Here is a 17,469-nt window from a genome sequence, read left to right on the forward strand (position 1 = left end):
GAAGAACGAGACGAGAAACGAAAAGGCTAAAAAAACACAAAGAAAGAAAGAAAGAAAGAAAGAAACAGACAAGACAAGGAAATGAAAAGATTTCTTACTGGCATCTCTCTCCCAAACAGACAGCTCTTGGTTCTGTCTCAAATCGCTTACTACTACACTAAATAGTATGTCTAAGCTGAACCGGAACTGTGGGAACCGTGTTATTCAGACACACTATTAGCTGCGGTTTGGGACGTTGCCTTCAGACACATGGGCAGAAACCATAAGGAAAGCCAGACACGCCCTCATGACACGGAGCCGCCCTTAGATTAAACCCCGCCCCCTCTAACACTCCATTGGACCATTCCTGACATGCGATAGGTGTGATTGGTTCTTGTGGTTGTCAATCTTTTTTTATTTATTTTAATTCATTGTCCGGTGGAGTAGACGGGTTCGTGTTTCGGTGTAGGCACTGGCGAGGGAGGAAGTGAATAATTTAAATGTCTCAGATAGCGAGAAGAGACGGAAGGACGCGTCAGGGGGTATTTTTTTGACACCGGGAGTTTTTTTGTTCATTTTGTCCTGTCAGTTCTCAGTCGTGCCTTTGTTTACTAACGCTCAGTGCTTTCTAAAGTAGAGAGAGAGAGACGTTACGTGACATTTCCATTAACGCAGACTGTGAGGTGTATTAATTAGCATGCTTGTTTGTTTAGAAGATAACCGGTTGTGGTGCTTTATCAGACAGAAACTTAGGTTTGTGTGAACAAAGAAGGTTAACGGTGTCCATCTTCTGGGAAAAAACCGGAATAACTCGTAAAAAAAACGCTGCTTGGTTCCTTTTACGAGTCGAGCGGATGGCAAGATGGCAACAACAATAACAACAACAACAGCAGCAGCAAAAGGACTGACCACTGAAGAGACAGACACAACAAACAGCGCCACATTATCTACAATGGCAGCATCTTTAGCTCTAAACAACAGGGTTTACTCTCTGGACGACTTCGATACAGTGGCCACCGTCGGTGAGTTCATTTTTCTCCTGTTGTATACGGAAGTCACACCGGAAACTTTGTAGCGCTGGTCACTACTCTGGACAACAGAGACGCTGAATTCTCCATTCTGATTGGTCAGCGGCTCTGACAGTAGTTCCGGCTCTAATTCAAATTTATATTAATGCGCTCGTTCTAATACGTTACCGTTTCCATAGTAACAGCTCATTCCCTGGGACTGGTATGGCGGATGCGCCACTTAATCTAACACTAATCATAAACTGATTAAAAGTGTGGTGTTATTTAAGATTATTTATTATACCCCAGCACGGTTGAATGCTCAAATCTGATTGGTCAGAAGATGTGCATTATTTCTGTAAAACAGCATGGCTTAGGAAGTAGTTCCAGCTGTAATTTGAAGGAAAGGTTAATATTAGCTTGTTCTAAAACCTCATTGTTTCTGCAGTGACCTTTCCTACACAGGGATTTGTATGGTGGTTGCGCCACATGACTCTGTTGTTCTTCTTTCGGCTGCTCCTGTTAGGGGTCGCCACAGCGGATCATTGGTCTGCGTATTTGATTTGGCACAGTTTTTACACCAGATGCCCTTCCTGAAGCAACTCTGCCCAGTTTTATCCGGGTTTGGGACCGGCACAGGCAGCGCATTGTTGTTTGCACCCCCAGTGGCCGGGAATTGGTCGGTCGGTTCCCTGGCCGGGAATTGAACCCAGGCCACGGTGGCGAGAGCGTCGTGGCCTAACCACTAATCCTCCAGGCACCCTACGTAATCTAAGACTAACAATAAACCGATTTTTTTTTTTTAAGTATTGTTTAACAGAGTAAAACCTATAATCACTGATGTGGTGATGTTTTTTTGTTAGGAGACATTTATTTAACATTTATAAAAGGAGTCTTGGTTGTAACAGTCACAATGCTGTGAAGTTTATCAGCACAGGAAAATTTTCAGGAGTTTTTACGCTTTCCACTTTCTCTGCAAAATGACTAGCTGCATTTTTGATTGAGAGAGAGTGAGAGTAAGAGAGAGAGACTTCAGGGGGAGACTACGCCCCCAACCCCCCCTGTGTACGTAATTTTTGCGTAACAGCACAGCTGGAGTGTGTTATCCCTTAAAGTATAATTGTTGATATGGTGAAGCGTTTTGTAAGGGGGCATTTACTTAACATCTATGAAGGAGTCTCCAGTGTCAGCGCTTTGTCAGTCAGTAATTTTATCCACTGTGGAAAGACTTCAGGGCAGAGATCTTTGTGTTTTGTAGTTTCTTGCTAACATGGCATGCTGTGTGTTTTGTCACATTACCTTAAGGAGAATGAGGAAATGAAAGAAATGACTGTTTATAGCTGTTAAAACATAAGTGAAAACAGGATAATAGGTTGCTTGCTGGACTGTCCGCAACATTAAAGGTAAACTGATAAACAGTAACCAAGTATGACATGATGTTGGTGTTTAATAAATAAAAAAATTAATTGTTGACAAATTGGTGAGGTATAAGAGGAATAAAACACTTCAGGGTGTAGTGTAAAAATGGACAAATTTCCTCATCCATCTAATTCCACTATTTGACTAAGCAAGCTAGCATTGTGTCTAAAATTGCATACTGTTACAGTCTGTTTTGTGTACAGTCTTCTGGATTTTCTAGATTAGTAAATACTTTTGAATGTAAGGTCAGAATTTGCGATTTGTGATGCAGGAAAGCTGACAGACAGGGATGTTTTGTTTCTGACATGCCATCTAGTAATTGTCATCTGTAAATCTTCCGGTTGTACAAGTACATGTGCGAACAATTCAGCTCATGCTAATGTCAATATGGGGTCGTTTGCCCAAAATGTTTGGGAACTCCTGCAATAAATCTTTAGTACCAACAATGTAAAAGCAGCATGACAGTGTAACCATGTCAGAACCTGAATTCAGTCAAATGAGATGTAGTTGAATAAAAGTGGAACCTGGGACTGTTAATATTCAAATGTGAAATTTGTATTATGAAAATACTATTAGTATTTGAGCAGTGATTTTTGTTCAGGCAGCACAAATTAGTTTTAATAATTAGTATGAAAAACCACTTGTTGAACTCATTCTGGTCATGTCTTATTGAGATGCACTGTTGTAACAGGGACTTGGAGGTGACAATTTCACCATATTTTTAGATTGTTAGTGTTGGTGCTTTTCAGAGCAGTTTCAGTAACTGTGTGTCTGAACCCTGACATTTCCTCCTACTGAAGAGACTTCCTCACCATAATCACAGCTCTGACACCTTTTAATTAGTTTCATTCAGCACATTCTCCTCCACTGCCACAAGTGTTAGAAAATGATATTTTAAGTGTCTTTGTGTGTCTTCGTGTGCATACAGAGACACAAACGCAAAGTCTGTTTGAGAATGAGTGAAAAACGGAGAGCTAGTTTTGCGTAAAGGTGTATTAGTGGAGGTGAGTCAAGATGGGAGCTCTAGTGGTCAGGTGGGTGAAGTGCAACAACAATGCAACGATTTCTTTTTAACGTCTCCCATTCTCAACAGTTTACACGAAGCCACGCTCTCAGGCTCTATGATGGACAGCTGAGTTCAGATAAATGGGTGATGGTGGTAACGTTTTAGCCTGACCTGTGGTTTTGCCCACTCGACCATTCACCTGCACAATAGACCAGTTTCAGCTCATACTTATTATTTTCAGCTCATACTTATTTGCCAGAATGCTGCTGCTGTCCTGTTTTTCTTTTTAATGAACTCCCATGAGTTTTTCAGCTGACCGTCACTACTATTGTCAGCTAATTAGCATAGTTAGTAGCACTGGACTTATCATTTGGTTTATCCAAAGCATTACCTTACCTGGCTCTCTAAGTGAAAGCTGGCCATTCAAACAGTTCATCGCTTTATACAGAGGAATACTACATTTTTCCTACATTTCTTCTCATTACGTTTTTTTTTTGCAATGCATTGTTTTTTTTCCCCAATTAAATGTTTTTGGCTGTTCTGGGCACTTAGCAGATTCTGCTGTTTTTTTTTTAAATATTGAGATGTGAACAGAATGAAAGGGGAATTTTTCAAAAAAGGGTTTTTTCAAAATCATAAAATTCTTGCATATATTTTACAATAATTCAAATATTTGAATGAACAGCCCTGTACCCATACATTTTAATATAAACATAAACTTAAAAGTTTAAACTTAAAAACATAAAAGTTGTTTTAATGTTTTTTTACCAATTCAACCAATTTTTGCCCATAAAATAGTCATGTGGTGCAACCCTGATATTTAAAATAAGATATTACCTTTACATGGATATAATACTTTGACATGTTATTTGTAGTACAGTGAAATGCTTTAAAAATGAGTTTGCACTTTTTAAAATACCTGTAAGTAACAGGTTTATTTTTTGTTTTAGGAGCAGTCTGTCAGGTGTTCATGAAATTTACAGATTAAATTTCTCTTTAAAACTTCAAATGTATGTAAAATGTATACCAAAAGGGTGCACTAAAATCGTGTAATGCACATTTCAACTAACAATGAAGCTGTGAGTTTAACTGTATGTTACTATGGTTACAGTTCTTTATAGATATTTGATGATAATAGATTAAATTACTTAATTAAGAAAATTAATTACATAAAATTTATCCATCTCTGACAATGTTTAACAATGGTCGCACCACATGAAATTTGGTCATGTCACATGATTTAGAATTTACTCAAAATTTATAGTTAAGAGAATTGGCCACTTAGCAAAACAGGTTTTCTTACCACACAAGGCCATTATGAAATTAATTATCGAATTATGCAGCTTTTAATAAAATACAGTGTTCAGGGACTTTTTGAGGTCATACCACATGATGGTCAGTTTTGTCAACCACACACCAACAGCATAAAGTATGATTATTTTCCATCTTTTAAAGAGTGGTCTTGACCTGTTATGTGTCCTCAGATGCTCTTCACAAGCTGATGTCACATCATTGACCCTTAAATAAAACAGACAGGAAGCCCATGTAAACACAAACAAACTGTCTTACCCAGAGAGCAGTATTCTAAACAAGATTTCTCAGCCACTTAATACACATATACTGAGGCCACTGGTAAACAATTATTTTTTTATCATGTGCTACATACTTTTCTAGATTATTTGTAATAGTATTTGTAATAGAAATGAAAAAATTCACCTATTGTGCCTTTAACTAAAACTGTACTTTAGTTATGTTTTGGTAATCAGTCATATAATATGACGTGCTCTTTCCCCAACACACAATGTTATCATGAAATGTATTCATAGTGTTCAAATTCCATCCAAATGTTAATGAGATTATAATTTTATACACACTCAGGGACAAAGAACGAACATTAGCAGTAAAGCTACTTTATAACCAGTGTCAGTTTCTCAGAAATAAAAGAAAACCATTCACAGGAAGGCAACATCATTATTTTTTTGTTAAACTTTAATGATCTAGATTTATTTTTTTTATTTACATGCTGTTCTTGTCGCTGATATTTACCTCAGATTTTGTAGTCCACCTGGGATCCATACTTCACAGGAATAACAACCCAGCAAACCACATTATGGTTCAAACAAAATAACAACAACAACAATATAGCACTGTGAGGAAACCTTTGGAGCTAGCTTAGTGCTAAACCTCCTGATTCCAGACTCGTAATGGCAGACCTCTTTTCCTACATCAAGGTTTATCTGCCCAAAATATTTAGGGAAGTCATGACGAAAGGTAGAACATGTAAACTTCTATGTGTATTTTTTTAAAACCTTGTACATGAAAATATTATGACAATGTGAGTAGCAAATAGAGACAAAACAGAAACATGGTGACACACACTTATTTTTAGACACGTCATCGTGTGTTTGTGTGTCTGTGTGTGGTAGTGGTTGTGGTACTCCTTGTGGCCTCTTTGGTCATTGGTGTGTGAATTTGAAAGGACAGCTCCTCCTCTAGGGCCTGAGGGATGAGAACTAGGTCATGTTAGGATATACACACACACGCACACACACATATTACCTCAGAGTTTCATACCTACAAGTGTTAACATGTCTTCTTTTGCCAGGTGTTTGATGAATCAGTGTAACACCATATCACGGTCATTAATGAAACACTCTTTATGCCATTCATTACGTTTCTTTTATACAATTCTCTATTTACCCAAATCTTTATTTGATGATAAAGATGGTGTTTTGCTGCCGTAAGCACTAAAGCTTTTGATTTTGAACGGAGTGTGTGTGTGTGTGTGTGTGTGTGTGTGTGTGTGTGTGTGTGTGTGTGTGTGGTTATAGAGTTTAAATAGACTGAAAATAAATGATGCTGCTCAGATGAACTCTCCTATTCCATAACATTCAAATGTTCAAACAGCTCATTTGCCTCTCGGCCTAAACACGAAGCATGCGATGTGATGAACATGAGATCACTCTCAATCATAGCGTCTCCGTAATTGAGTGAATTTGATGGCGTATTTTAAACAAAATTTTTCCACAGCACATTTGAATGCTTGATTCTAATTGGTTCGGAGGTGTTCATTTGATTCATTTCCGTTTCTGTAGTAACTTAAAAAGGGTCTTGTATGGCAGAGGCGCCACATAAACAAATTGAAAATGTGTGTAATTGTTGATATGATTATGAGTTTATTTAACATTTTCGGAAGGAGTCTCCAGTGTCAATACTTTGTGACAAACTTTAAAGGTGCATTAGGTAAGCGTTTTTTGTTTTGTTTTGGTTTTTTTCGGTAACACTAACTCCATTTTGTGTCGAGTCACATCACACCAAGCCACTGTTGATTATTTTGCTATAACAGCACACTCTGTTTATTTATTTATATGTCAACAAAATTAGAAAAAAGTGTTTATTACTAATCAAGTCAGCATCAGCTAAAATGGTCAATATGATAGTTTTCATAATTTTCATATTTTTATTTCTCTTTTTTCTTCATGTCACTCCACACTAAAATCCTCCAAAATGTTCACCTACAACAGGCTATAAATAATCACTGTAAGCCGAGACAGTGGAATTTCAATCAGTTTTTAAATATCTCACACATATTCTTAATTCTTCAAATTATCCACATTTATGACATATTTATACTTATTTTTGTCATCAGGCTCTCAGAGTGTTAATTCATCACCAGTCAAATTCGAATTCAAAGAAGCATTAGTAAAAAGTAATGACTCAGTAATGACTCATAACTCAGGCACTTGGCTGTACAGTAGTTATGGTTTTAAGCCTTAAAAGCCTATAATGTTGCCCACATCATGAAAGTTCACATTTTAGATATTGATTACTAATTTAGCAATTTCTTACTATGGAGATTTACTTTCATCTTGGTGCAGAGGTCCACTGGCTTCACAGGAAAAAAGCATGATTGCAAATCCGCATTTTAGAAGTAACAAATATTTTTTGATATATTGTTCGGAATATTACGAATCAGCACTCATCAAAGTCTTTGTATAGTTATTTATTCACTGTTTGATTTTTAAGGGTGAAGTTAATACATCATAAATCAGGGGTTTTGTTTTGTGTGTGTGTGTGTGTGTGTGTGTGTGTGTGTGTGTGTGTGTGTGTGTGTGTGTGTGGTGATCCTGCAGTGTTAAATAGGTTCTCTGGTATGAACTGACTGCCAATTTCATCAACAGTTCCCTAATGAAATGTTTTTAGTGCATAAGAAATAAACCTCTTGTCCAATATACAAGTCAAAGCTGTAGACGAATCTGTGTTAAAGATTGTTAAAGATTATGTGCTAGTGATCGGAAGGTTGTGAGTTCAAATTCCCATGACTGCGAGAGAGTCGAACAAGATCCTTAACTCTAAACTGCTCATTCATATGCTTGGACTTTATTCTGCCTCATTTGTAAATCACACTGAATAAACGCATCTGCCAAGTAATTAAATGTTAATGAATGTGTGTAGGGAATTCCACTGTAGGGGGGAAAAATGTTTTTAAAGGATGTAACACGCCCCACTTGGGAAGGAGACCTCCAGCTGAACCGCAGCAGAATGACAAGCATACAGCATTAGGCCTAGCATAAAAAATCCAATTTGCTGACTCTGTGCTTGGACGCCACGGATTTACAGCCTGTGACGAATCAGTTACGCTCTCATCTTGACGCTCTTATTACAGATTTTAACATTAGCATGATTAAGAAAGGGCTCGTTTTCATGAATCAGCGGTATCTACAGCTCCCTCATGTTTTGGCTTGACATGAATCACAGCAGAGAGTAGGTGCGGCAGAGAAGCGATGCGTCACGCTTTTGTGATTTAGAGTTTAGGAAAGCTGAGGTAACTTTCTCCAGGATGTCAGGAAGATTTTGGGTATCACTACATAAATATGGAAATAGCTGTTAGACTGGAACTGGGTGGTACAGACAACGTCTGCTGCATGTCCACACACGGATCAGCTGATGAAGACTGTGAGGTTTAGAAGATTCTTGGAAATAAGCAGAAAGAATCTGTCAGACGGTTTAGGGTGGGCACTGCGGTGTCAACGGGTGTGTTTTGTTTTGAGAATGACCCATGTTTCTTGGAATTGACCAGACCAGCCAGCAAACTATTTTGCGGTTCAGTCACATTTGCGTACACTTTTCTGAGAGTGCTTGTTTCTAGCAGTTTGGTGTTTGTATATCATTTATTAAGTGGAAAATCACATCGACCCACCAGAATAAATTAAGGCGAAGGCTCCATTGAAGTAATGGCATGACTGGCATAAAGACTCCTTTATCGTGTTAGAGTTACTCGAAGTCATGTTTTAGCGTTTATAACATTATAAAAAGGGATTCATCTTTATCGTACAGTTGAGGGACAAAAAATTGCATCTCCTGATATTTTAATGGAAAAATGAAAAGTGTACTTTTTGTTAGAGAACATCTTTATCACATCTAAGCCGAATGTTCTTTCACATGTTGTGACTCAACCTTGACGTTTCCCATAGAAGTTAAGTTAGCGCTCTTACAGATGAAGGAACTCAGACAAAACTGTGTAGAAAAAAAATTATCATGACAGATTTTAAAAATGTTAGACTGTAAAGTTACAAAAATCATATTCCTGCAGCATTCTGAATACATGTGCAGGTATAATGATCTGACAGTGTTGATGTTTTTCAACATGCAGTAGTGTTGTCTGTGAAGCCTCATTTAGCAGACCATGCTAAATGCAGTTACTGTGTAATTTGGGCTGTATGGAGTCCTTTCTTTGTAATTTTCCAACACTTCTGAGAGAAATGTTGACATTCTCTATGTATTTGTTTGGTTTTTACTGACATGTCTGCCTTTTCATTGTCTGTATACAAGAGAGCTTCTTGCTAGCTAACAAAATCACCTCAGAAATTAGCTGGGCTCTGCTTAGCTTTCATATTTTTCAGTTGCCTAGCAACAGTGTCCTCACAGCTGATTACTTGAAGAGAGAGCATATCAATCTTGTTAAATAGTAGTTTAAATAAAGTATTTGAATAATTTTTTTTTATCATTTAGGAATTAGCCTATATACACATCAATATTGTGAAAACTTTTGCCATATCCTCGCCTCTGAGGAAGTTAAATGTAATATGCTTCGTATGAAATTATCAGCATGCACAGTAAGCGAATTTCTTTCATTCAGTCACATGACCTAAATGAACTCACTTAGATCATGCTCACTCATAATCTCATGTGCTGCTGCTTATGGCTTAGACACACGCTATTTATTTCCAGAGCTGAACAGCTGCCTGTTGGAGGATTTTCTCTTTTCTGCTGTGAAAAATGTTGTGTGCCAGAATTCCTGCTGATAATCAAGCATGCCATTCTGTATTTGCTCTCCACACAGGGCTTTCTCATGGTCAGTGTGTGTGCTGGAATGATCTGTTGATAGTCTCCATGGCAAAACGCATTGTTCGAGGGGTTCGGGTTGTGAGTAAATGCGTAGGAATGTGTGTTTTTGTGTGCGACATGAATGAGAAATCCGAGAGTCGGTTTGGAGCACAATATCATTTTGTCTGCGAGCGTAAGAAAACAGATAGCACTTTCCCAGTTGATTTATTCGATCAACTTTAATTCTAACTAGATTTATTTCAATTGGGAACACATTCAGAGGAGGCGTTCTTACAAAATATAGGTGATTATCAAGAAGGAAAGCTGATGGGAGTTTAGGAAATACGTATGGGTAATGCTACATCATTAGATTATTATGCTAATTTTTTCCATTTCTTTTAATTCAATATATTATATATTGAATTATATAATATATTGAATTAAATATATTCAGTATATTTAATTCAATATATTAATCTCATTTAGCATGTCATACAAGCTAGATTCAGTTAGATATAGGCTAGCAGTTAAGGGAAATGCACTCCACAATCAACTCCACAATTATTGGCACCCCTCATGAAATTGATATTTCGGATGTAAGCATGAGGAGATTCTCTATAGTTCAAATTTTTGACTAGTAAAGACAAATTTTTGAAAAAGTAATTTTTGACTCCTCCAGCAAAACACTGCTTTTGAAATGAGCGGCACCCCAAAGTTAATATTTGTTAGACGTCCTGTAGCGTGTAACAAGATTGAGCAACATTTCCAGGACATTTTAAGCTTTAAGCTTCTTTAGATTTGTGCATGTGGATGTCTTCACAGCCGAGGTGTTGATTCTGTGTTGATTTGGTTGGTTGTTTGGAGTCGCTCTTGTATAACCAATGACCAAGTTCCCACTTTGGTGAACAAAAGAATACATCCAAATACAAATACAAATATTTTATTATAAAGCAATAATCTTAAAGAAAAAGAACAAATCGAAAAAAAGATTCTCAAGCCTATTGTTATCAGACTTGCCAGCATTTCCGCACGCTATTTTGAGAACATAAAAACATAAACACAATAGTCCATTTGAGTTATACAAGTTATGTAATTTATTTGAGGTTGGAGTGAAATGTTCTGGTTTTATTAATATATTATTTGTGGTACGGTTATTCATAAATGGTTATAAAACAGTCATATGTAATACAAAATATAAATAATATCAAAACCGCAATCATTTAGGATTAATTCAAATTTAAATCACATAGATTATCTGTGGCTGTACTAATGAGGAACACTGTCTATGTTCAGACTAATCCCTCAACACACTGGTGAAATATGCTTCAGACATTTCATATTAGTTCAGATCACATAGCACACTCTCACCTTGAGTTATGTCCTTGCTACCAGAAGGCGCAGCTTAGTAATATGTTATTGCTCATGCTTAGGCATTCTCCACTTGTTCCTTCATGCAGTCCTCCTCCTCTCTTACCGACAGCTGTACCAGTTTTTCTGTGTGTATGCATATAGACACAGTGGCTTTTGAGCAATGACTGCTTGTGTGAGGTGACAGCGTTCCATTTCATTTACATCTGTGTTACTGTATGTTGAGCAATAACAAGTTTATGTTTTGCAAAAAAACACAGTATGAAGTCATAAAGTTTTTGTCACACTTCGTTGAAGTTTTAATTGAATTGTTAATATGGTTTATTTTTCTGTGAGGAGATGCGTGTTTTAGCATTTTTGGAAGGAGTCTCCAGTGTCAACGCGTTATAACACTCAGCTTAAAGCTGTAACGTTACGCTTTCCGACACAGGGTTTGGCAGTTTCATGCTTATATTGTCTTATTAACTTCGAGAGAGAATAAAGAGGCTGGTGAGGGAACGACAGTTTATAGCTGTGATAACAAAACTGAAAGTAGCTAAGCTAACTTGTTCTACAACTTTAAATGTAACTATAATTGGATAAAAAGTACAACATGTTATTGGTAAATTGCTGTGGTATAAAAGGATTAAACCTGGGCGTGCTGTTTTAGGAAAATAATCACTAAAAGTAACCCTGCTTCCCGTCAGGTCACATCACCTCACCTCGTTGTTGATTATTTTCCTGTAACAGCACTGCCTAACGTATTATATTCCTTCCTGAACGAATGATGAATTGTAGCTTGTATATAATTTATTATACAAGAATGATATTTCCTCTTCTGATCAATGATTCATAGAGATGTTTAATTTAGCTTTATTTTTTTTTTGGCTATATTAGTCATGCATAGTTTACATCTCAGCGCAATGGCGGTCATAAAAATAATTCTAGTTGTTGTTATGGTGACAGAATTCCTCGGGCGTCTTTCCTGAGGCTCTAACGTCACCAGCTTTTCGGTCCGTGAGCAGCTATTTGGTTCGGGAATCAAACCGGTTCCGCTGGGCGAGTACCGGCTCTTTCACAGTTGAATAGCTCCAGATTAAGCAGCGAATCCGGGCCCAGAAAATCACTATGTATTTGTTTTTAAGAACCGTTGAAGGTGAACATGAAGCAGTGTTAATGCTTACTGTATTAAATTGAGCTGCATAATCACTTATCATTATCACTTATTAATAGTAATGCATTAATGCATTGTGTGCCTTAGTTAGAGGTTCGCTAATCTATTTACTGGAAATAGGAACTGGGTGTGTAAGTAGCTCCTTGGAGCTTTGCTTAGTGTGTAATATTTTAGAAGGTTCAGGTCGACCTCAGTGTTGCCCTTGATCATGTGTGTAGTGTTGGGTCTATTACTCAAGAAGGCCCAGAGTTCCCCTGTGTGAGAGCCACCGGCAGCTCTGCACCACTCTCCATGCACTCATTTCTCAAATATACACACTCCTCTCTCTCTCTCTCTCTCTCTCTCTCTCTCTCTCTCACACACACTCTTAAACACATAATCCATTGCTCGTACAAAGTACTGTAGAAGAACAGCTACTAATATTCATTCCACTGAAGTAGTCAGGTCAAGTGGGCTTTGTTGCGATTCTTCTCATCACATGTATTGTAAGAAATGAAATATAGTTCTCTCAGAATCGCAAAGCTACTGAATGAAAGACAAGATGACAGACACTACAAAGTCAGTAAATACAGACAACAAATTCTAAACTGTAAAATAAACAATACAGTAAACACCAATCTCTCTACACAACAAGCTCTGTTTCACAGTAGTCAACTCTTTTATTAGTCCTGAGCAGCAGTGTAAATATGTGAAGTATAACCGTAATGTTACCAAATGCTACAATAAACATCCAGGCAATCTGAATGGGAAAAAAAGCAACTCTGATATATCAGGCATGAGTCCAATTCATGGATCTGATCAAACCAGTGGACGTGGACTGATATTGTAATGTGCAAATCTGAATGACTAATGAAACATATAATCTTTGATATTGGTTAAGGTTCATTTGGCATTTGGAAGGAGTCTCCAGTGTCAGGGCTTAGTAATATTCATGGGAAAGTCTTCAGAAAGGAGGAATTTTACAGGTTCACAGTAATACGATACTCAGTAATTTTGTCTTATTAACTTCTAGAGAAAATAAAAAGAGAGGCTAGTGAGGAAACGACTGTTTATAGCTGCTGTAACGCAAATGATAACAGGAACTTGCACAAACTTTCCACATGTAACTATAAACTGCATGTCCTTTTTTTTTTAATGAAGAAAAATTGCTGTGGTGTAAAAGGAATAAAACACCTCAGGATGTGCTGTTATTGGATAATAATCGACTTCGGGGTGGTAACAGTAACTCCGCTTCACAAGCCTGTTCACTGATTAGCTTTCCCTGAACCGCAAGCTTCAGTGTGTTTTATTCCTCACTTATTTTATTGACTCACTTTGTAAATCGTTTTTGTATGCAGTTATATTTTTTTTTACTCATTTGATGACTTTTAAGGATTACATACTTCCTGTTATCTATCTTATCATGCTAGCTAGCAGTATTAGCTTGTTTTGTTTTGTTTGTTGACGTTATTGTCATTTCTTTATCTACCTGAGAAGAAAGGGAATATTTTCATGCATTATGTCTGAGCGAACATCAGGACGGAATTGTTTTTTGTCATCTGAGATTAAAATGAAGCCAGCGGCTCTGTGACAGCTTCCTGTCTGACACTGTTTTTAAAGCATGGGCTAATGGCATGTTGAACTGCATGAGCCATTCGAGTGCTGCCATTACTGGAGCTATTGTTCGTGAGATTCCCTGAGAGACATTTGAGTAGCTGTTAAGCGCATGGTGTAGCTTTTTTTTCTTTTGATTCATGGCGATCTGTAATGTCTCTCTTCCTTACCACATGAGATGAAGAGAAAGTATTGAATCAGATAATGATAGGACGCCTGATAGGAAGGTGCATGGGTTATAAAACTAATCTTCTAATGGCAGCTCTCATCCCCTGTACTTGTGTCTCTTTGACAGGCACAGGGACGTTTGGAAGGGTTTTTCTGGTCAAGGACAAAAAGACGAGGGGTTTCTTTGCCCTGAAAGCCATGAAGATCCCAGACGTCATCCGATTAAAACAAGAGCAGCACGTTCATAACGAGAAGGAGGTTCTGACGGAGGTGAATCATCCCTTCCTCATCAGACTGTGAGTGAGATTTGGATTTCGAACACCAAGAAAAATCTTCAAGTTAAGCGAATCCCAAATGGCTTGCTATTCAGTAATTAAGGGTAAAGTATAATGGAGCTATACACCCTACCTAGTGCCCTAGCTTGACTTCGAAGCTATACAGAAAATCTAATTAAGCATTTACAAAGCACGAGTCTGAATACAGACTATAAGTTTCCCCTGTATATCTGTTGACGTGTGTTTCTAACATAAGTCCCTGAGTGTGTGTGTATTCTGCATTCTGTTATTACAAGCCACATTTCTGCGTGTAGGTTTTGGACGCACCATGACGAGCGCTTCCTGTACATGCTAATGGACTACGTGCCAGGCGGCGAGCTGTTCAGCTACCTGCGCAACCGCGGCCGCTTCAGCAACAGCACGGGACTCTTCTACTCAGCAGAGATAGTGTGTGCCATCGAGTACCTGCACTCCAAAGAGATCGTCTACAGGGACCTGAAGCCTGAGAACATCCTGCTGGACAGAGAAGGCCACATCCGCCTCACCGACTTCGGCTTTGCGAAGAAACTTTCCGATCGGTACGCGAATGCTCTTGTTTCACACACTTATTTACACATACAGCTGATTAACTATGATATCAGAGCCTTATTCTATGTCAAAAAAACTCTCTTGGATTTGTCCTCCAGCAGTTTAGCGTAATACATCCTAAGCGAGCTTCTTCAGACCTCCTGTTATTTAGTGTTTGAGCTAAACATTGTGGGATAATAGTTCTCCAGGGGTGGATTTGGCAAGCCTGATTTACTGTATACATTGTTTTAATCCTAATAACTACCTACACATTGAAATGCTTTTATGTTCTACGTTGCTTCCAGCAGTTTCGGAATTCCTTTATGCACAAAATAAGGGCATGGAAGTACTGGGTTGTTTGTGTCGTATTTGTGTGCTTTGTGTGTTTTCTTTCAAAAGAGTGTGTAGCTGTGCTATTTTTCCCCATCAGACTTAAAGTACTCATAACAGTGACTATAAAGCTCTTGGGGTCATACAGTCACCCTGATGTATTTTTAATAGCAAAAACAACAACAAATAAGACAATAGTTAGTCAGCCAAACATTTCCAACCCCCTCAGTAGTGTAGTCAAGGTTAGAAAAAGGTTACAAACATAACGTTCCTGTAATGTTCCGAGAATGCGTCATGATATTATAATTATTTACAATGATCTAATGCTGAATTCAAATGGATCGTCCCACTCTGGCGTTTCTCGGTGTAGTGAAGCCCACTGACTTTCAGTTAGCGATCGATGCTAAGTGTGCTTACGGTGGAATTTTAGTCATACGGAGCATTTCTTTAATAATTTACCAACACATCTGAGGGAAATGTTGATATTCTCAATATTCTTGTCACGTTTTTACTGTCCTTCTGTCTTCACATTGTTTATATTTTATACTTAATGGCTATGTATTCGGTGGTAAAATCGTGAGCCTCAAGTCATAGCTAGTTTTATGCTCATGGTCAGTGTTTTCTGGTTGCCTAGCAACAGTGTTTTTGCGTGACTGAAAATGTTGCGGCGAGATCGACTCATGTTTATTAATCACAATTATTCCACCAATGTAATATTGTACATTATCAACCTACAAATCTTTAAATAATTATATTTTTCAATTTTGGAATCAAAATTAGACTGCCGTTTAGTCACATTAACTGAGTGTGTCTTTTGAATGACGAATATAAACTTAGAGTCTGAATAAATACATGAAGATAAATATGCCATTGCAGTATACAGCCGAATGAACAGTCAAAACATAATTAGAGGGCTTGAAATTTGCGTCAGAGACATTTTATAAGGAATAAAACACTCCAGGGGTGTGCTGCTGTAGGTAAATAAAGCATAAAGCCCCCTGACTTGAATCATTACTGTTCAGTGTAGGAGATTATTTCTTTTCCAATAACAGCACAACCTGAGGTACATCCTCTTGTACCACAACAACTTGCAATTTACAATTTTTATTTATTAAAGAACCCTTGGTACTTTTTAATCCATTTATAATTATGCTGTTGCGCTGGTGTTACTATAGAAACGATAAAAATGTTAGAACATTTGCTTACATAAGCCTGTGATTTTCCTTGCAGGTGGAACTACTGTCAAAAAAAGGCAGAAATCATAATAATGGTTCAATTACGGTTGATTTTAGAGCCACTGGTTGCAATATAGGAAAGAAATGTTCTGAAAACTCTGTGGTTCAGAAAATGATCTGCCAACTTAAAATTGAACAGCTGCTATACAGGGAAGCTTTAGTAGTTGTCGTACATCTAATGCTGTAACTGTAATGAAGTGCATATCCAACTAGATGTAATAAGGTAGAATTAATTTTTGCAAAAAAAAAAAAAAAAAAAAAGACACTTGCAAGGCTTGTAACTGCTCGCCCTGTCCGCCTTCACTGTTATTTTTTTCCTGAAGAGAGAGGCGCCAGTTTCTAAATAACCTTGCTGAAATTGAAAGCTCCACCAGCAGGGACCCTGTAAGTATCACTCAAGTAAAAAAAAAAAAAAAAAAAAAAAAAAGCTACCTGGGGAAAAGTATGCATGTGTGTTACGTGCGGTGTAAAGTACTGCCGTGTTTTGTAGCCCAAGCTGACCCCTGTGACGTAAATATATTGGGCAGCGATTTAATTTTTGCCCCTTACAGACCAGAGAGAGAGGAATAGATTCGGGGGAAAGGATGCTCTCCGATGTGCAACTGACCCACTTATAGAAATGGAAAGCATGAACCGAGGTACAGCGAAAGGTGACTGTCTGATAGTGTGGAGTTCTGTAATGTATTGATACTGCCACCCGGTGGCTGCCGTTTGTTATCGCTAGTGCTGTTCTCGGATGAGTTTGTCAGACAATGTATTTGATCAGTCATGTACATGCATGTATATTGTTGGCAGTCCTGATGCTCCTTTCCAAATAATCACCACAGCTTCTTTGCTACTTCAAAAAAAAAAAAAAAGAATTGCACAGGTTTACCTCGGTCTACTATCTCTCCTGAAACTGCTATCACACTTCATCCAATTTTTTTATGTCTTGACACTGTTCCTGCAGTCCATCTGGGTTCAACAAATGGTGTATTAGTCACCTGAGTGTGTAGTACAGCTTGTACTGGTCTAAGATCAGAGCTTAAAAGCAAGATTCTGC

The 17,469-nt window shown here is 37.8% G+C and overlaps 1 protein-coding gene across 1 annotated transcript in view; it reads left to right on the plus strand.

The window, feature by feature from the left end:
• The first annotated feature begins 397 nt into the window (after positions 1–397).
• The window catches only part of prkx (protein kinase X-linked), a 37,860-nt gene continuing 20,788 nt past the window's right edge, over positions 398–17,469 (plus strand). Inside the window, exons 1-3 of the mRNA XM_026932122.3 lie at positions 398–1,001; positions 14,148–14,316; positions 14,610–14,873. Coding sequence (XP_026787923.1) covers positions 842–1,001; positions 14,148–14,316; positions 14,610–14,873 — 593 coding nt within the window. The 5' untranslated portion in view covers positions 398–841. The remainder of the gene's footprint in view (positions 1,002–14,147; positions 14,317–14,609; positions 14,874–17,469) is intronic.

This window comes from Pangasianodon hypophthalmus, chromosome 26 (genome assembly GCF_027358585.1).
Source record: "Pangasianodon hypophthalmus isolate fPanHyp1 chromosome 26, fPanHyp1.pri, whole genome shotgun sequence".
Lineage (NCBI taxonomy): Eukaryota > Metazoa > Chordata > Actinopteri > Siluriformes > Pangasiidae > Pangasianodon > Pangasianodon hypophthalmus.